The sequence below is a fragment of the Magnolia sinica genome, chromosome 19, assembly GCF_029962835.1.
Source record: "Magnolia sinica isolate HGM2019 chromosome 19, MsV1, whole genome shotgun sequence".
Lineage (NCBI taxonomy): Eukaryota > Viridiplantae > Streptophyta > Magnoliopsida > Magnoliales > Magnoliaceae > Magnolia > Magnolia sinica.
Genome location: NC_080591.1, coordinates 11,202,187 through 11,223,504, shown reverse-complemented (window position 1 = coordinate 11,223,504; position 21,318 = coordinate 11,202,187). Strand labels below are relative to the sequence as shown.

Genomic DNA, 21,318 nt, shown 5'->3' with positions numbered 1-21,318 from the left:
AATCCAAACAATGAGGTAGACAGTAGTGAGTGAATGTCTACCATTAACGTTTTAAAAAATTGACATCCAACCCGTTGATTAGGTCATGCAAACATAGATGAATGAAAAAAAACAGACATGATGAGTGAAAAAAAACAACAAATATCAGCTTAATCCAAAACTTTTGAGCCTATATATTTTAACGGTGGGTGTTCAATCAACACTGTTTTTTTTATGATGCGATAGAATTGGGATTTGAATATACCTTATTTTTGGGTAGTAGACTTTCCACTGAAAAAATATGACCCTTAAATAGGCCTTTGATTACATTAAAGCTCACGGCTCAAAGCACTTAAGGAGACAGAATAGCGAAAGCATGAGCAATTAAATGCAAGAGTTATCTTTGGTGTGGTCCATTTGAGCCTTAGATCTACTTCATTTTCATGCACATACCTTTGAAGAATAAGAGAAGCGGTGGGTGACGTGCATAAATAAATACATGGGCTCGCCACAAAACTTACCATTCGTGGCTTGAGACATGCCAGGACGCAATCCGCATCCCACCATCACCATTTTACCGAACCGGATTGCATCCGGCCCTGCGGCATATCTGCGGAGCGGCCCACCGAGATCTGTCTATCAACGGGGTCCATCTCTTTTTCTCTGGTCATTTTAATCTATATGTTTAAAAATGAGGCCGATCCAACGCTCAAGTGGACCACACCAAATTGGGCACTTGGGCTGCATTAAATGAACAGAACATTAAATGTAAGTTGAATTAAAGGCTGGAGTCATCTATGATGTGGTTCACTTGCACGATGGATCCGTCTCATTCTTGAGCTCAGATTCTAAAATGATTTTAAGAAAAAAGGATGGACGGTGTGGATAAACAGAGAAATCACAGTGGCCCCTCTACAGACGGGGCAGGGCGCAATCTGCATTCCATGTTACCCCTGCCTCGCCTAATCCGCGCCCAACAAGACAAGGTAGAAAGAGAAATAACACCCAACTGGATGGATGATCAATTACCGTCCATCAAACGGAAAACTTAAAATATGTCAGGCAAGAGTGACATCCAACCCGTCCAATGGTCAGCACCACCATGAAGATCACCTCCCATCCACTCATCAGGCAAACCACACTTCCATTCTTTTAAATCAGCAGCTATACGTTATTTTCTATGGCGTGCCCCACCTGATTAGTGGATGTGGCAGGTTTTTGAACAGGTGATCCTCATGGCGGGGCCATCCTATTGGACGGCGTGGATATCGCACGCACGGGAATGGATAGACGTTGGCTGTCCGCATTTCTATAGTACAAAACGGTGTCTAAGTTTATACAAGTGCCACCCATGGTTTTAGTGATCAAAACCGTTGGTTGGATGATCGCCACCGTGGATGGTCCATGGGTCAAAAATTCATCAGATTTAAAAGATCCCATCCGTCGGAACCAGGGCCCTCATTTGAACGAACTGAAAGCCCCGAGGCCGAAGAGATCTGCCGAGACACTCGGCCCGAGGACTGTCTTCATCCGCCGGGGAGAGACAGAGAGAGAGCGAGAGAGAGAGTGCCAAGCATGGAAGAGGAGATTGAAAGGAGAGAGGCTGCTCTAGCAGCAAGCCCAGCACTCCAGCCCAAGTTCCAGTCCTCAGGCGTTTCCCAGGACCAGCTTAAAAAGCTCCAGGTGCTTCCACCTTAACCTCTATCTTCTTTTCTTTTTCTTTACGTCGAAGGGTGCGTTTGGATGCATTATCGAATTGAATAGCGAATTTTTTTAATTGTATAATTAGGTGGTAGTTACAAACTCATCTTCAATTGATTCGTTGAAATTGAAAGGCGGGAAATTGATTACCAATGAAATAAAATTTCCTTTGTTTATTCTTTTTTATTTTCCCTTCAATTTCAAAATTTTCAGATCCTACATTATGATGTGTGGGGCCCACTGTGATATGTGCATTACATCCAATCCGTCCGTCACAGGCATCCTCTTGTGTTCTCCTCATCGCCCAAAAAATCGGGCCGATCCAAGACGGATGGCTTTTGACCCACCTCGCTTTATTGAGAATAACCTCTTCTATTATTATTCCTCCATGAGTAGTAGTTCATCAGTTTTGTCTTTGTATGCATAGATTCTTGTGTGCAGGATTTCTCACAATTTCCTCGTTCTTTAAGGTGTGTTTGGTTGCACCAAATTCATGAAATACAATGAAAATTTACACCAAGTTAGACTCATTAATCATGAAATATCATGATATTTGGTGCAACCAAACACACCCCTAAGCTGCTGAGTACAATGGTGTAACCTACACTCAGCTTAATTGCTCATTGATTGAATTATTCCAAACGATGGCTTTACAAATTTGCAAGTTGTGCCATGCAATCCTAAACATTGTAACCATGCCTGTCCAATTAAGCATGTGTAGTGTGCTGAAATTCTCTGGATTCTTTCATTATTCAGCTGAAGATTCGATATCCACTATGACCAACTACTATCAGAGCAAAGTAGGCAAATCTAGGAAATCACTCCCTTCTACCATCTGCAGCAATGTTACCTAAATCACCAAGCCCCCCACATTTTCTTTTTTGAATCAAGTGACCCGGATTGCTACTCTTTTTTTTTCTTTTTTTTTGAAAGATGATGCAATTTATTAGGGCTAGAGGTCAAAGAAAAGAAAAACTATACAAAACAGAAAGAAAAGAACAAACAAAGACAACACAGAAAGGAAAAATACAAGGCCCAAAACCGCAACTCAGAACAAACTCAAGGCATCCACTCAAACAACAACATAAACACCCGATTGATCACCCCATCTGGAGAACTGCTCTAGTTTTGAAAGATAAGATTATTTATTTATTTATTATTTTTTATCTAGCCAAATCGACTGTAGCATGGCCAGAAGGGCAAGCCTCCATCTAAGAGTGGTAAAAGAACCACCTGAGCTGCTGTGCCAGGAATGAAACAGAGTTTCTGTCGAAGCGGGCATAACCCAAGAGGCACTCGAAGACTGTAAGATGCCAAACCACACAACCCTGGCAAAGGAACGGTGAATGAGGAGGTGGTCCACAGACTCCTTCACTCTAAGACACATGATGCAGGTGTTAGGAAGCACCATGCCTCTTTTGGTGGTTATCGATCATTAGTATCCTCTTTCTCCCAGTGAGCCAGGAGAATGCAACAATTTTCAAAGGAGCCCCATATGATCATATAGTGCTAATCACCTCTGAACGCAAACTGAGATAATCTCAGATCTAGAGAACGGACTGAGAACCTCCCAAATTTTCCTGAGCCACCACAACGGCAAATCCTTCACCCCTGGTGAGATTGACAAACCCTGTAATTAATACAAAAGGAGGAAGTTATCAAATTCAAAGTCGAGAAGATCCCTACAACAAGGGGAAAGCCCAAACACCCCCACCATCCAGAGGACGGAAACAATCAGCTACATAAATATTAGCCACCGGGCATAGGACAACCAAGTCTGGGAATGATGATTGGAGCAAGGAATCCCCGCACTTGACCCTTCCCCAACAGCAAAACTAAATCCTTCAAACACCTTAGGGGCCACCCAAATAATAACTTTCTAGAGGTAAGAAGCTTGATAAAAACAAGAGCCTTTAATCCACCACCCCATGGAGGTAGATCCATACTTGGCAACAATAATATTACGCCATAGAGTAGACTCCTCGACACCAAACCGCCAAATCCATCAAGAGAAACATGGTTGGCAGTTGGCAGTGAGTTATTCTAAAAATCTCCTGCATTCAATGATCCTGATCATCTGTATGGAACCGTGATAAACATGGACCGTTTGCTTGTCCATTTTCATTGGATGACTAAGGTCATCTGGTTACAGTGATGGTAGGACATGACCCTTTCCAAGATGGAGCTCACGAGATCAGTTGTTTAGGTTACCAAAGGCTTGCCGCACCAGTACCATTGCTGGCCAATTAAAAAATTGCCGTTTCTTTCATTTGAGCATCTTATAGTACCTCAACAATGAGATAGAATGAAATTCTCCTGCAACATAATCAAGGGCTAAGAAGCTTCCATCTGTGCATTTCAGTCACAACGTGAGTGGCCATGAGAGGTAGTAGAATATCCAGTATAAGAATTCTCAGACAAAATGAAAGAAAATGGACTTTCTTCTCAGGTTTTTGGTAAGCATGTGTTTTCCTTGTGGAGAAGCCAATCTTACTCCTGATTGCTGTTTTCCTTGCATTTCATAGGAGCTAAGGAAGAGACGTTTACAGATAAAACAAAGATCGAAGATTCAAAAAAATTCCAAAGGTGCATTTTTATGCTCGTCCTTGTCACTGATGTGATGTTTTAACAAAAAAGATGGTTATCTGTTGCACTGTGTATCCGGCGTGAAAAAAATTACGAGCCCCACTACATGGGATAGAAATTTCCCTCTTTTCTGCCCAAGTCAATACCCAATATATTTCAGGCCTGACTTGAAGCATGCTGGATATTGATTTGGGTGAAGAAGCGTATTGATAGAATGATGTTTCTAGATACCCAAGTGCAACCTTAGCTTACAGAAGATCTTTGTTGTAGGGGGTGCGAGTGGTGCGACAAAAGCCTGTGAAAAAGGACTCAGCATCAATGATGGTCAAGATGAACATGCAGCTGTTATGCCAAAAGACTCGAGTTCTTCTACTGCAAAAGCAAATACTTCTTTAATGGGTGAGGTAAGATTGAAGATCTCATCTTCTTTTCTAGTTTCATATTTACAGATCGAAGTACAGATGGTGAAATCCTACAAAGTATATTGAATAGTCCTTTTATCCTCATGATTTTTATTTTTTATTTTTTTGAAATTCCGCACTTCTGCCACCTGTTGTATATTTGGCAGTCATATACAGGAATGTGATTTGGATGCATGTGTGCATATGGTTGATCTATGGTTAGACCTGATATTTGGAAAAAAAAGTTGTAATCCGGTGCCTTCAATTATAACTGGCTTCTATTCGTTACACACACATGCATGCACACACTCAAGCATGTAATTTGATCAGGAAAAGGAAAATGAAAAAGAAATCCTTAGATCCCTGTTTTTTTTTTTTTTGGAACAGTAATGAATTTATTGAGAAGAGGCCAAAGCCTAAAGAATTACTAAGAAAAAAAGAAAACAAAAGTAAAAAAGAGAGGGAAAAAAAAGGAAAAACTAATTACAAATCAGTCCATAAATCAGGGAAATGGGCGATGGCTATAGAATTTGATGCTATCGCCCATTCCATTACATTCATTTAGCCCTATTGATGACCTCAGAAATTCACCCCTTCTGGTTCCTGAAACGGCGATTATTGCTTTCTAACCAGATGCACCGTATCTCCGCTAATAAACTAAGCTTCCAAACTCTCTCTGATTTTTCCTATACCTTCACCATGCTACACCAATAGAAAAGAAAATCGAACTAGGTGAAACCCATGCTATTCCAAACAGATTAAAGAAATACTCCCATAAGTTCTTAGCAAAGTCACAATGGATAAAAAGATGATCTACAGATTCCTCGTTCTAATAACACATCAAGCACTCGTTCGGTATAACCATCTTCCTCTTGCGCAAATTGTCCACCATAAGAACCTTGTCTTCCCCACTAACCAAACTAGAGTTGCCACCTTTGAAGGAGTGCCATATTACACATATAAGCTGTATGACTCACACCACCCGCACAACACCACTCCCTAATCATTCTAGAGAAAGATTTTACTGAGAAAACTTTTCTTTTAACCATACCATTGATTTTTTTATTTTATTTTTTCTGACCTTGAGGGATGCACATAACACATCTAGCAATTTAAGCAACTCTTCTAACTCTTCATTATCAGTGTTCGAAATATCGGTATCGCACTATGTATCGCACCCTTGGGATACAGATATGTATCGGTTATCGCATGGGATATATCGTTTGTATCGCATAGTTTATCGCACTTTTTGGGAAACATAGGGAAACATTGAGAAAATGGTTGAATTTTTTAATGAAACTTTGGGGATTGTTAAAAAAGCCCTTAATACACACTTTTAAATCATAACATCTCAAAAAAAATATGCACATAATAAGTTTCCTTTGTATAGGGTCCTAAACTATGCGATGTTTAAATGAACTAATGCAACTATATTTAAATTGGATGCATGATATTTATAAATATATCATAGTCATGTATGAAAACACAACCAATTTATTGAAAAGCAAAAGAAGAGCTGAAGAAGTAAAATTTGAGAAATAGATGGACGGTGGGCGTCCCTCTCCCCACTGTTTTCTGTGGTGGGGTCCACTCCATATATGGATCTGACTCATTATTTGTCTCATGCCTTAAAATTATCTAGCCAAATGGAAGGACGGTGTAGATAAAACACATACATCATGGTGGGCCCCACAGAACTTGGTGACGTCAATTCAGTAGCCAGTCTGGCTGTGCAAATGTTAGTATCTAATCCGTGTCCTACGCGGGTGAACTCCCTCACACCAGCCATGCACAGTCGGTGCTATGTGGGCCCCAACATAATGTATTCGTTTCATCCATTCCGTTCATCCATTTTTACGGATCATTTTAGGATTTAATAAAAATAATTATAGGGATATAATTCTAAGGTGCACCACACCACAGGAAAACAATAATGATTGGATATCCACCATTTAAATCCTCCTAAAGCCCACTGCACTGTTTATTTGACATCCAATCTGTTGATTGGATCATAAAGACCCAGATGAAGGGAAAAAATAAATATCAGCTTAATCCAAAGCTTTTATGGCTCCCAAAACATTTTAAATGGTTAACATTCATTCAACACTGTTTCTGTGATGTGGTCCAGATTATATTTCGATATACCTCATTTTTTCTCTCATAACATAAAATGATCTATAAAAATAGGTGGACAGAAATGATGAAACTCATACATCATGGTGGGGCCCACAAAGCACCAACCACCAGCCATTGGCTGGTGCCCGTGAGAGTAGCCAATCCGTTTCGGACATAGATTTCCTGCGAAAGCCTTCCGTAAGAAGTTCCTGCGCTGGGAACCCAGGTGGGGTCCACTGTGATGTTTGTGAGAAATCCTCTCCGCCCATCCGTTTTGTGAGTGCATTTTAGGATATGAGGCCAAAAATGAACCGTATCCAATACTCAAGTGGGCCGAAAACGGGATAATTGAACGTCCACAGTTGAAATATTCGTGGGCCAACAGAAGTTTTGAATCATGCTAATGTTTGTATTTTCAGTTCATCCTAGTAAGAATGACGTTATTAACGGTATGGATGACATGTAAACATGACTGTGGGCCCTAAAAAGGTTTCAACGGTGGAAATCATTATTCCAACTATTTCCTATGGTATGGTCCACTCGATCTTTGGGTATGATTAAATTTTGGGCTCAACCGTTAAAATAAGATGGAAAATCCGATGGACGGCGTGGATGGACCACATACATTAAAGGTGGGCCCGAGTGAGTTTACTGAGACCCTAATAAGATGGCGCGATACAAACGATATATCCTTCTTTCACTCTCCCTCTTTTACTTTCCGAACCCTAATAAGATGGACTCGTCCGTTCCTCTAATTGTTTCTGTGATTTCCCCATCCGCGCCCCTCTTTCACTTTCCCTCTCCATTTTTACCCCCATCCACGCAGTCCGATCCATCTTTCACGCACGCAACCCCTCAAATCTCATTCTGGAAGGAACGGTTCATCGATTCGGCCGCTACGGCCAGGTACTCTCCGATTTCCTTTTTTTTTTTTTTCTAATTCAAATTTTTGGGTTTTTTGGTGCGATATCGACGATATATCGGCCGATATTTGGGTTTTTTTGTGCGATATCGACGATATATCGGCCGATATCTGGATTTTAAATTTTTTGGTATCTTCCGGGGGTTATCGCGAGTGTATCATCTCGTAGTGGTGCGATAACAATAATATCGGCCGATATATCGGCCGATATATCGGCCGATAGTATCGATATTTCGAACACTGTTCATTATAAAACTTCCTTCTACATGGAGGAGCCCAAACAATTTCATCACCGACATAAGAGAAGTAATGATCAACCAATATATTCGCATCTATGGAGATACCAGCTAAGTGGGGGAACATGTTGCTCAACTTATGATTACCTAACCAAACATCCGCCCAAAACCTAATATCCTGCTCATTACCTGAAGAAAAGCCCACCCCTTCCCAAAACTTCTGTTTCAATGAAGTCACCAATTTCCAAAGAAATGAAGCTCTATACATCGATGAAGACTTTAACCATCTACTGCCTTCCCTTACCCCATACTTCCTATTCACCACATCTCTCCAAGGGCTCTACTCTTCCACTCCAAATCCAATTTCCTAAGAGTGCCAAATTCATTATCTCCAAATTTCTTAAATCCACTCTTCCTTGGTCCATTGGTTTGCACTCCCACTTCATTGGATGAAATTTGAGCTTTTCTTCTACCACTCTCCACAAGAAATCCTGCCTAATCTTCTTCAGTTTATCCAATTATGACTTCGAACATTTAAAAGAAGACATGAAATAAATTGGTAAATTGGACATTGCCGCCTTGATTAATGTTAACCTTCTTCCCAAAGAAAGATTCCTACCCTTTCTAAGATCCCTATTGTGGCTACTTGGTAGAGTAGAATGACAGTCATACTCAGACCACTTGCGAATGCGGCACATCACCAATGGGATGTGCCAGTGAGATCCGGACTGTTCATTGGGTGTGCTTGCCTTGGCCAAAATATCTGGTCTAGTCATCATTTCAGCTGCTTGTCTATGTTCATTTGGAACCATTTTCGCCTACTCTCATGGACCATTTATTGGTCAGTCATGCTTGATTCTTGGTTGTCGCACATACACATGGAACCCACCTGATGCGTGGCCTAGATCTGGATGCACATTGGCATGTATGGCGAGAGTAAGGTTCATAGATGCACTGTCTATTTTGTGCCATGAAAAATCACTGATGCTTTATGAGCGCACTACGCAGTGCTGACAGTTTGTGCAATATTGTTTGGTTTTTCAATTTGTACAAGTGGGGTCAATAGTTCAATTAGCCAAACCATTGCTACGATGGGCTTCACTTTCAATAGTGATGGCTCATGCATGAAAAATCCTGCAAATTGCAACATTATTATTGGATATTTTCGTGGTTTAATTTGAACGATAGCAGTATTTTCCTTCTTAACCATCTATATTCTATCTGAGAGTTTTTGGCGTGGTCCATCCACATTGGGGCCCATAATATGAACAATTTCGATGATTGAACCATGGGCCTTGCTTGTACAAAATAAAAAATAAAAAATGAACTGTGCAAGTACAAAATGTCTGTCTGAGAAATGTCTAGTAGCTCAATAGCTCATGCTTTATTAGATTGAACTGCTAATGAGTTTGAAGGGAAAACTAGTGACATCAAAAGGTGCTATCAACATGACCAAAAGAAGACTATTTCTCAAATTCTTGTGACTTTGTAAACATTAGCTTTGGATTTTTCTTCATATAAATGAAGTAGATTATCTTTATAGAACTTCAACATTATATTACAGAAATATGTGCTGAATTCCCTCTTTAAGTCCTAAGCTGTTCTAAAATCCACTCCCATATGTGCAGCAAAGTAGCAGGTTTGGTGCTTCTTATGTTTTCTGTAGCACTTTTGGCATGATTAATAGGATGGTGACTCTGTGCTGGTGTTTCTACTGAAATTAGGACACCACCTCATTGCTGAAGGATGAAGTGGAACCATCTTTCGGATTAAAGAAGCGGAAGAAGTTACATTGGGGGTATTTTTTCTTTCACATAAATCAGCTTTTTAGAGGGACATTTGATTTTCATTGATCAGCATAAGTACATCTCTAACCAAATGCATGCTTTCATGTTATCATGGATGTGTATGTGTGCAGACATTTGCAGTTTTGCACATATACACAAATATATAAATGCACATGATACATGCACATTTTCATGATATCATCCCAGCATATATCTATGCTATATATAATGTGAATAGCGTTTGGCCATTTTCCCCCCTGTAATTAGTCATCCGGGGGGGGGGTCCTTTGATTTTCTCATCGGTATAGCCTTTCAACCTGAGGGTTTTTTTTTTTCCTTTCAATTCCATGGGAGTAGCCCGCATCCACTTCTTCTGCTCTGTGTACGGAAGACATAGTGGAGCCCGTGTGACAAGGATTTGTGTGGCCCACTGTGATGAATCTGCAACATCCACACCGTACATCTGTCGTGCTGGTTCATGTTAGGATGTTGGCCCGAAAACGAGGCGGATCTAAAGCTCGAGTGGGCCACAATACCAGAGAAAGGGGGCATGGGTCTTCCCACCATTGAAACCCATCTTTTGTGTGTATATGGGCCAGAGTGCATGTAGCCACACCTTTTCCCTCATTCTCTTTCTGTTTCTCTCTCCGCTATTCTCTCTACGTGTGTTCCATGTGCCATTCCACTAGTTCACATACATACACAAACATAAACAAATACCCTCCAACACATTCACAAAAGTATACCTATTTACATACAAACACACATATGCTTCTAGATGAATATGTTTCTAATCATCCTATACTGTGGAACAAGTGTACAGGATTCAGAATGCTCATCTGGTGGGCCCCATTATGTATAGGTCGGATCCCAAAAGATCTCACTGACTGGACAATCCCAACCTTTCCAATTCATGGGCATTGCCCGATGAATGTAGGCTGTTTGTCAACTGCTTACGACCGTCTATTACCAAGAGTCTGGCCGATGGTTAGGCCGTGTGACTGTTGCAGCTTTTGGGTTGTGGCACACAGGTGATGGGGGACCATTGATGAACAGTTAAGATCCTGTATGTGTATTCTGTATGAATGAGATAAATTACTGGTAGGGAGAAGAAAAGTAAGCTTTTAACATTTTCGTATCTTTTTTGCTCTTTATTGAAATGCAAGAAAGTAGTGTTGAGTTTTTGCATTGAGATGGTGAGTCCCATCTGTTTTAAGAAGACTTCCTAGTCTTTTTTAAGGGGTCTTGACTGTCTTTGTGGTGTCAGGACTCTGTAATTTTTAGGTCCTTGAGCATGGTTCAGTGATCCAGACTCTTGGTACAGTATATAAGGCCCCATCATGGATGGACCATCTACAAAATTCTATTTGATCCCATCTGTTTTAAGATGTGGAACGTAGACCATGCAGCAATGCTCCACATCCAAATGGAGAAAAAGGGGGGGGCAAGGTCTTTTCAGGTATCATTCCGTGAATAGAAGGCCATGTCAGATCAATGGCCTGGATCACTGAACCTTGGGCTCCACTCAGTACAAAAACTGAAAATCCGAGTAGGCAACCATGATTTTAGGACAATATAAATTCCTCTCGGTGTTCTCTCCAGCAGTCGTCATTGATCAAGAAGGAAATAAAAAGGGAACTCGAGTTTTTGGAGCAGGAATTGAGACAGTTGAATTTCACTAAAATGGTCTCATTAGCTGCTGAGGTATTATAAATACTGGTAGATGAGAACATGATATGACATAGTAGGGTATCTGAGATAGATCAATTAGTAGATTGATTGCGTTTCACACATATACTTTTAATAATTCATAAATAAATAATCAGATAAGAAAAGCAAGACAGCATGTATGAAAAGGGCATGTTTCGTGTCTGTGATGGGAATCTGACAGTTTTTTTTTTTTTTCCTGGTGGGAGATGATTTTAGGAACATCCATGAATGCTTCTGAGCAATTTTTCTTGTTTCTGTTTCTGTTTGTAGGCTTGACACAAAGGAAAGATGGGAAAGGAAAGCCAACATGTAGATTCTCGACGGTGCATATATGGCTAAGATCGGCGGTGCGTGAGTGTGCTCGAGTGTAGAAGCTTCTGGATGATTCTCCCATTCAAGGTCGCATTGGCTTTTGGGTGTACATAAAACCTTACCCCACTTAACGAGAAGAGAGACTTACTGTGCCTGATCTCATGAACTCACTCTCAGGACTACACTGAGCATTACGTAAGAATGCAAGTGGGCCCATTCACTCGTTACCCAGAATGAGAATAGGATGATTTCAGTTTCAGCCCATCGCCCAGAACGAGAATTCGATGATTACAGTATCACCTTGTTAAGGTTATGTGCGTTCTCGTTTTGGGATGGATTTTTTGGGCCACCGCGCTTAGCAGATCCTACCACCTGCATTTTGTGGGAGGTGCCAAATTACTCTGCCTTTATTATCCATTCAATTCTCAATCTGAGGGACATCCAAACAGTCCCACAAGTCAATTGCTCAATGATCTAGTGAAACCTGGTGGCAGTAAATGTGCTTGGAATTAGACAATTTCATTGGTATTTTTATGAGAGAAACTTTGATGCTCTGACAGTGCGTGATGAATGACACGCAGGCACTTGGGAGTACTATAATACAATTATTAGAAATTAAAATGTGCAAGTCATGGGTCCCAGTTTAGATGCACCATAATCCAAAACTATTATTATTTTATTATCTTACTGTCAGATTGGAGGACATTTATTGGACGGTTAAAATGAAAAATATCCAATGGTCCTATTTACATAAACAAGTGTCCATGATTCGGAGGTTAGGAGTGTTCAACCAACCATATCTTGAAAATGTTACTTAGCAACGGTAGATTTAATGTATGCCATGTATATAGCCTGCTTATCAAGGGTCTTTCCCAGCCCGAGTATTAAGTGTAATTTATACGGCCAGTCTAGTGCTGGGGATTGAAGTAGATGATACATTGACATTCCGGATTCAATGAAAGAGAGGGTTGGGACGCGCGGAGATTTTTTGGGGATCACCTATACAAAGTGGGCCACGAGGCCAATGGACTGGATGAATATGACGGGGTCTGACATGTGGGATTTCTTGCCTCAGCAAATTGTAAAGGCTCACAATTGCTAGAGCACATGTCCATCAGAAAATTAATGAACGATGGATTCCTACTGCAATTAGGTGGGCCAAAGTGCCAGCGCAATGTGGAGCGTGACTGTCTCCAACGTGGAGAAACAGACGTTATGGTCGTGAGATCCAGGCCGTTCGTCAGTTACCCCACCCTAGGTTAAGCTTTGATCCTAAAACGCAGGGTTCTACACAAAACTAATGGTGGGAATACCCATCTGAACTGTTTCCTATGGTGTGCCCCACCTAAGTTTTGGATCATCATGATTTTGGGGTTGCGGAATGAGCATGAGGCAGCTTAACTGATGGACGGGATGGATCTCGTCAAAGTTCTACCCTTGCAGCCATCGGTCGGTGAAATTGATGCTCTCTTGGCCACCCAAGTGCGGTCTTAGGTGGGCCTGTTGTGCCATTGTGAGGCTTTTGTGAGAGAACGTAACATCCATTGCGTTTCAGACCGTCCAAAATTAGCGGGCCTGAACTCTCAGAATCGTCCTGTGGTGGGACCCAGCTATGTAATTGAAACTGGATGAGACGGATGCAGAAGCTAGCACCAACATCGGTCAATCATGGTATACTGGGGACCCACAACTATGGTAAACTGATTCCAGAACCAATGGTTGTGATGCTGCCTGAAGATTCAGACTGTCCAACTACGAGGTAGGCCACGCTCACACGTGAGAAGAAATGGGCCACTAACCACTGGGCTGTTTTAGTGAATTTGTGACATGTATGATGGTCCAACAGCTAGATTTTCTTGCCAAATTATTTTGAACGGTGGGTCCCACATGATAGACAGATTGGATGCCCTGTGACGTGGCATCTCTTGTTGGGTGGGCACCTGTTGATGGGATTGCATTTAGAAGGATAATCCCACATCGAGTATTTCTTTAAACACAGCTCCTTTACATAACGCTGAGAGCACTTTCATATTGTCTCTTCGGAGACATCCGATAAAATTGGAACGATACAGAGAAGATTAGCATGGCCCCTGCGCAAGGATGACACGCACAAATCGAGAAATGGTCCAAATTTTTTTTGTCATGTTTTCTACCGGGATCTGGGCCGTTCATCAGGCGGGCCCACTGATTGCGCCCTTCATCCACAATTTTTTTTTTTTTTTTTCTTCCATCACACAACGGCCCACGGGGAATCTAGCAGTGCTTTTTTTTTTTCCCGGGTGGGAGATGATTTTAGGAACATCGGTGAATACTTCTGAGTAATTTTTCTTGTTTCTGTTTCTGTTTCTGTTTCTGTTTGTAGGCTCGACACAAAGGAAAGATGGGAAAGGAAAGCCAACATGTAGATTCTCAACGGTGCATATATGGCTAAGATCGGCGGTGTGTAAGTGTGCTCAAGTTGTAGAAGCTTCTGGATGATTCTCCCATTCAAGGTCGCATTGGCCTTCAGGTGTACAGAAAACCTAACCCACTTATGAGGAGAGACTTACTGTGCCTGCTCTCATGTTCCCAGAATGAGAATTCGATGATTAACAGTATCACCTTGTTAAGGTTATGTGCGTTCACATTTTGGGATGGATTTTGTGGGCCACCACACTTAGCGGATCCCACCATCTGCATTTTGTGGGAAGTGCCAAATTACCCTGCCTTTATAATCCATTCAATTCTCAATCTGAGGGACATCCAAACAGTCCCACAAGTCAATTGGTCAATGATCTAGTGAAACCTGGTGGCAGTAAATGTGCTTGGAATTATAGACAATTTCATTGGTATTTTTATGAGAGAAACTTTGATGCTCTGACAGAGCGTGATGTATGATACGCAGGCACTTGGGAGTACTTCGACACAATTATTTGAAATTAAAATGTGCAAGTCATGGGTCCCAGTTTAGATGCACCATGATCCAAAACTATTGTTATTTTATCATCTTACTATCAGATTGGAGGACATTTATTGGACGGTTAAAATGAGAAATATCCAATGGTCCTATTTCCCATAAACAAGTGTCCATGATTCACAGGTTAGGAGTGTTCAACCAACCAGGTCTTGGAAATGTGACTTAGCAACAGTAGATTTAATGTATGTGCTTATCAAGGGTCTTTCCCAGCCCGAGTATCATATAATTGTAATTCATACGGCCTCTAGTTCTGGGTATTGAAGGAGATGATAATCGACATTCCAGATTCAACGAAAGAGAGGGCAAAGATTGGAGTGTTAAGATTTTCTGATCGTGTGGAGATTTTTTGGGGATCACCTATACAAAGTGGGCCACCAGGCCAATGGACTGGATGAATATGAAGGGGCTTGACATGTGGGATTTCTTGCCTCTCAGCAAATTGTAAAGGCTCAAAATTGCAAGGGCACATGCCCATCAGAAAATTGTTGAACGATGGATTCCTACGGCAATTAAGTGGGCCAAAATGCCTACGCAATGTGGAGCGTCTTCTCTAATGTGGGGGAAACAGACGTTATGTGCTTGAGATCCAGGCCGTTCATCAGTTACCCCACCCTAGGTTAAGCTTTGATCCTAAAACGCAGGCCACTTGATCCAGGCCATCTTATTTCTTTCCGTCCGATGAGGCGCATCAGAGGAGTGGATTGGATAGCATATAAACACCATGGTGGGTTCTACACAAAACTAATGGTGGGAATACCCATACGAACTGTTTCCTATGGTGTGCCCCAACTAAGTATTGGATCGTCATGATTTTTGGTTTGCAGAGTAAACATGAGGCAGCTTAACTGATGGACGGGATGGATCTCGTCAAAGTTCTACCCTTGCAGCCCTCGGTCCGTGAAATTGATGCCCTCTAGGCCACCAAGTGCGGTCTTAGGTGGGCCTGTTGTGCCATTGTGAGGCTTTTGTGAGTGAACGTAACATCCATTGCGTTTCAGACCGTCCAAAATTAGCGGGCCCGAACTCTCAGAATCGTCCTGTGGTGGGACCCAGCATCATATGTAATTGAAACTGGATGAGACGGATGCAGAAGCTAGTACCAACATCGGTCAATCATGGTATACTCGGGACCCACCACAATGGTAAACTGATTCCAGAACCAATGGTTGTGATGCTGCCCGAAGATTCAGACTGTCCAACTACGAGGTAGGCCACGCGCACACGTGAGAAGAAATGGGTCACTAACCACTGGGCTGTTTTAGTGAATTTGTGACATGCATGATGGTCCAACAGCTAGATTTTCTTGCCAAATTATTTTGAACGGTGGGTCTCCCATGATAGACGGATTGGATGTCTTATGACGTGGCATGTTCTTGTTGGGTGGTCACCTGTTGATGGGATTGCATTTGGAATGTTTATCCCACATCGATTTTTACATAAAACACAGGATATTCATGTAAGGCTGAGAACATATCTTTATTGTCTCTTCGGAGACATCCGATAAAATTGGAACGATACAGAGAAGATTAGCATGGCCCCTGCGCAAGGATGACACGCACAAATCGAGAAATGGTCCAAATTTTTTTTGTGATGTTTTCTACCAAGATCTGGGCCGTTCATTAGGCGGGCCCACCAATTGCACCCTTTATCCACAAATTTATTTATTTTTTCTTCGATACCATCAGGCAGATCGCCCCAGCTGAATATGTGCCATTGTTATTCAACTCATCAATTGGGCCACCTGACGTGGGACACCAGACCACGGCGATGTTTTTTACCAAGATCGGGCCGTCCATCAGGTGGGCCCACCGATTGCGCCCTTTCTTCCCAAATGTCTTTTTTTTTTAATACCATTCAGCAGATCAGCGCAGCTGAATATGTGCCATTGCAACTTGCATCAGGTGGGCCATTTGGAAATGACACGGTGCAAGGGTCAGTCTCATCCGCTCATCATACAGGCCCACACAATCAGTTGACCTGCATCTTTATGCAGTACTCCATTTTCCATTCGGACAAGTGGGCCCTGTTGGTCGGTAATTCAAGCCATTGTAGAACCAGTACAGGCATCAGGTGGGCCATTTGAAAGTGACATGGGAGATGGGCCTGTCTGATCCGCTCATCATACAGTTCACAAGCGGCCCACAACCAGATGGATTGCATCCTAGACGGATCATGTACCCCAGAGATTGGAAGAACCACCAATCAATCTTAGGACTTTCTCTTAAAGTTGGAAGTAGATGCTTTTCCAACTCGTCCTGACAGTCTCTCTGTAGGCACAAATCCAACGGCTAAGATGGAGAGTTGATCCATCTACTTCGGTACAGAGTCCATTCATTTCGTAATGCACCAAACCAATGGTCTGGATTACCGAATCATGGTGCCCCACTTACTACAATTAAAAACCCATGTATCCTGTGCACAGATACGGTGGGGTATCATGTGCTGATTCCTCCACATTAGCAAGCATGGTTTTAACGGGCGTAGATTAGGTGAGCCCCGGGTAACAGCTTAGTGGGTCAGTCCCTCACCGTGGGGCCCACCTTGGTGTGCATTGTATATCCACTCCGTCCATCCGTTTTTCCAGCTCATTTTAGGGAATGGTCCCAAAAATGAAGAAGATCCAAACATCAAACGGACTACACCACGTGAAACAGTGGTCATTCAACGCCAACCATTAAAAAAATTCCTAGGACCACCGTAATGTTGATAATGCCATACAGTGATTAATAACCACTTTTTCCTGTGGTATGGTCCACTTGAGATTTGGGTATGCTTTATTTTTGTACCATGCCCTAAAATTAGCAGGAAAAGCTGATGGATGGAGTGGAATACAACACATACATCAAGATGGGCCCCACAGTCACGGACTCACCTAATCCGCGCCCGGTTTAATGCTCTGGCTCGGTCCAACCCGCTCTGTTTTGACAAGAGTCACCCCAACTCAACCCCAGCAGGACGATTCACCTCTGACTCAAGACCGACGGGTTGATCCGAGTCGTTGATTCATTTCAATGATCATTATCGTGACCTGGGCCGGGCCAACCCAATCAGATGGACCATTGAGCTGGACATAAGGCCAGGCCGGTTGCCATGTGGGCCTAATGGTTTCGACCCAACAGACCTAATGGGCCTTGATATCTTAGCCCCAGCACGACCCATCACACCTGCACGCATTGCTTGCTATCAAACCCGTCTCGATGCAGCTTTGAGTAGTGTGGTCAGAACAATGTGGATCGACGACTCTCCACCACCGTATAATTATCAAATCCCTGTCGATCAGGCCACGGTTAAGGGTGGAGTGCGGATTGCATACTAACACTGCCAGTAGCGACTTTGTTTCTATCCACGCCGTCCATCCATTTTGGATCATTATTTTAGGGGGTGAGGCCAAAAACGAGGAAGATCCATCTCTCAGATGGACCGCACCAGAGGAAAACAGTGGTGAGTGAACGCCCACCATTAAAAACTTTAATGTTTATTTGCCATCCAACCTGTTGATTAAGTCACAAAAACCTGGATGAACGGAAAACATAAATATGAGTTAGATCCAAAACTTCTGTGGCCCCCAAGAAGTTTTTAATGGTGGATATTTAATCATCACTGTTTCCTGTGGTGTGGTCCACCTGTAATTTGTATCTGCCTCATTTTTTGGGATCATTCCCTAAAATGAGCTGTAAAAATGGATGGATGGCTTGGATAAAACAATCACATCATGGTGGGGCCCACCTTGATGTGTGTGTCTTGCATCCACGTCCGTATATTTCTAACATCATTTTAGGGCATTATCTGGAAAATGAAGCAGATCCAAATCTTAGGTTACCGCACCACAGGAAACGGTGGTGATTGACCATTTAAAAAGTTGTGAGCCACAAAGGTCTTGGATCATCCTGATATTCGTATGTTCCCTTCATGCAGATCTTTCTAACCTTATCAGCAGGATGGATGGCAAATAAACATTACGGCGGCCCTCAACAACTTTTTAACAGTAGTGATTCAATAACCAATATTTCCTGTGGTGTGGTGCACCTAAGATTTGGATCTGTTTCATTTTTGTTATAATGCCCTCAAATGATCTTTAAAAACGTATGGACGGCATGGATGTAAATCACATACATCAAGGTGGTCCCCACAGTCAGGGATCCACCACAAGCGCAGCACCCTATGGAGGGGGCCCAAGCCTTGAAAAACTCAAAAACCTCATGGATCCATCAAGGTGGGCCCCACAGTCAGGGATCCACCAATCAGTTCACAATCTGGCCCAAGACATCCCTAGGCTCAGCCCCAGCCGTCTGGCGTTACTAGAATTCAGCTGTCTATTCGAAATTTGGGTTTCATCGCGTACCAGCTCAAATTGGCCCACCTGTTTGTGCAAAGACTGCAGTATTCGAACAATCCTAACCTGTTTGACAGGTAAGCATCATAATTGAATTAGAACTCCTGATCTCATTTCCAAGATTTCGGGGATTCTGTACTTATCCCCCAAGATCTGGGAGAGATCTTCAAATAGTTTCCTCGGATAAGATTGAAGGTCAGTTGGAAGCTGATAAACCCGTCTGACCTTATCTACAGGTTGGACTGTAGAGGCAGCGGTGCCTCATAAGTGAATGAGGCCAAGCTATTGGAAGGTTGGTGTCGTTCTGATGATAGTACAAACAAAGCATGCTTATGTTGTCCTTGTGATCATTAACTTCAGTAACTCTTAGCTTCCTTCACTGGGCTTGACAACCCTATTAAGCTGTTCTTCTCATAAGCCCATTGAAGGTCACACCGACTTATGGTTATTGCGGCTTTAACCTTAATTATACTCCGGGTCCGACCTTCCCTCATGGATCGGCGCATTTTTCCCATAACACTAACAGTCCCTTTAGTGTCCATCAAAGTGGCTTTGGCATTTGGGCACTGAATCAGAAGCTCTGTGGAATATCATCGTCAAAGGAAAATATGGATTGTCTCCAAGGGGTTGGTGGACCAGTCATATCTATGATTACAGAGCTTCTTTTATCTGGAAAGGAATCCTTCGCCATAAAGCAGCTGTGGTTTCTAATATAGGTTTTATTCTGGTCAATGGAACAAGAATTCGGTTCTGGGATGATCATTGGCTAGGCGATTATATTCTCAGAAGCAGATTTCCGGGCATCTATAGAATTGCTGCAAACAAAGATAGCATGGTAGCCAGCAATTTTTCCTACTCGGGTTCGAGTGGGGTTTGGGAAATCATTTGTGTCAGAAATTTGCGGGATCAAGAGGTGGTCGAATATGTTGATATGCTACAATGTTTATCTTCTGTCTCTTTGGATCCTTCCTCTCCCGACAAGCTGATATGGAATCGTCTTAGGTTGGGTAAATTTACAGTGAAATCCTTATATGCTAGCATGTCTCCCATCTCTTCTCCGTGCTTCAGACCTCCCCTTTTATTTGGAAAAATGCAGCCCCTCCCAAATTCATTTGTTTTGGTTGGTTAACTGCTATGAACCAGATCCTCACGATTGATAATCTTAGGAAGCGTGGGATGCAGATTGTTAATATATGCCGGTGCTGCATACGCAATGAAGAGACTGTTGACCATCTTATGGTATACTGCCCCTTTATCTCCCAAATTCTGTGGGACTTTTGCTCCAGACTCAATTTTATTGGCTGTTTTCCAAATTCAGCTGCGTCCTTGCTAGTAGCGTGGCAGGGCCATAAGATTGGTAAAGTGAAAACCAGAATTTGGAGAATGACGATCATTGCAATATGGTGGGCAGTGTGGAAGGAAAGGAACGATCGAGTTTTCAATGATTCTCAGGCTACGGCTAAATCAATAAGATCCTTAGCCAAGTCGTTGATCTTAGAGTGGGTCACGAATGTAATGGGTTTAAAAGATTATAATCTCTCTTTTTTAGGTTCCTAGTCCTGCTTTGTGGCTGCTATCTCAGCAGTTCTTCTGTACTTTGTTTTTACTTTAATGCATTTTCATCGTTACGTTTTTTTTTTTTTTAAAAAAAATGGTCAATAGTCAAAATTCAACTTCCAATAACCCCCTATTAGGACTGTCCCATCAGCTTGATTTCCATTCTAATTCTCCAGAACACAATGGGCCCCACAAATTGGGCTTTGGTGGACACACAGTCATGGCCCACCATTTTCAAGCCATGCTTTATCCACAATGAGTGACTATTTTACAAAATGGTGAAAGTTGCACGTAGACCAACCTTCTGTTGTTCCCCACTCTCTCACCTAGTGCTCGTGCTTCATGTCCCTGCCTGCATGCATGCATGCATACCCATGTAGGTGACATGTGGACCCCACTAGTCAACATCATCTTATCCTTGCGAAAACACTTCACTCATGCATGATGGGATATGTAGTGGACATGCAGGCATCTGATGCACGTCCCTATGGGGTCCACCATACACCTTCTATGTATGACATGATTGCGACAAAATATTGGTTTGTGTTTGGTGACAAATCATGCATGGATCGATCGAATAGGTTCATGATGGCCTAGTTGGAGTTGGTAATGGGTTGGATTGGCCCACCGGTCAACTGGCCCGACTGGCTTCTATGGTCGGGTTTAGGCCAAGCTAAATGGGTAGTGGGTCGGGTCAGGTTAGAAAACACAGTAAATGTGCCG

At 42.4% G+C, this 21,318-nt stretch overlaps 1 protein-coding gene and 2 non-coding genes across 4 annotated transcripts; all 3 read left to right on the top strand.

Annotated features, from left to right (window-relative positions):
* Positions 1-1,417: 1,417 nt before the first annotated feature.
* LOC131234923 (uncharacterized) lies at positions 1,418-12,308 on the top strand. Of its 2 annotated transcripts, XM_058231924.1 has the most exons (5): positions 1,446-1,662; positions 4,206-4,266; positions 4,537-4,670; positions 9,665-9,738; positions 11,708-12,308. In XM_058231924.1, exons 1-5 carry the CDS (start codon positions 1,555-1,557, stop codon positions 11,748-11,750), a joined length of 420 nt encoding a protein of 139 aa, XP_058087907.1. In that variant the 5' UTR covers positions 1,446-1,554; the 3' UTR covers positions 11,751-12,308. The 2 variants fall into 2 exon arrangements, with proteins under 2 accessions (XP_058087908.1, XP_058087907.1); XM_058231925.1 differs by lacking the exon at positions 11,708-12,308 and having other exon boundaries at positions 1,418-1,662; positions 9,569-9,706.
* A 1,474-nt stretch (positions 12,309-13,782) lies between these two features.
* On the top strand, positions 13,783-13,885 carry LOC131235910 (U6 spliceosomal RNA). The gene has a single exon (XR_009166425.1). It is a non-coding gene; the product is annotated as a U6 spliceosomal RNA (small nuclear RNA).
* Positions 13,886-16,186: 2,301 nt separating this feature from the next.
* LOC131235899 (U6 spliceosomal RNA) lies at positions 16,187-16,289 on the top strand. The gene has a single exon (XR_009166414.1). It is a non-coding gene; the product is annotated as a U6 spliceosomal RNA (small nuclear RNA).
* The last annotated feature ends 5,029 nt before the right edge of the window (positions 16,290-21,318 follow it).

Bases quoted from the DNA above. Each gene is read 5' to 3' on its own strand.
- LOC131234923 (XM_058231924.1), top strand. From the start codon at position 1,555: ATGGAAGAGGAGATTGAAAGGAGAGAGGCTGCTCTAGCAGCAAGCCCA. The intron at 4,267-4,536 runs GTGCATTTTTAT...TCTTTGTTGTAG, and splicing joins GATTCAAAAAAATTCCAAAG to GGGGTGCGAGTGGTGCGACA. The intron at 9,739-11,707 runs GTATTTTTTCTT...TTCTGTTTGTAG, and splicing joins CGGAAGAAGTTACATTGGGG to GCTTGACACAAAGGAAAGAT.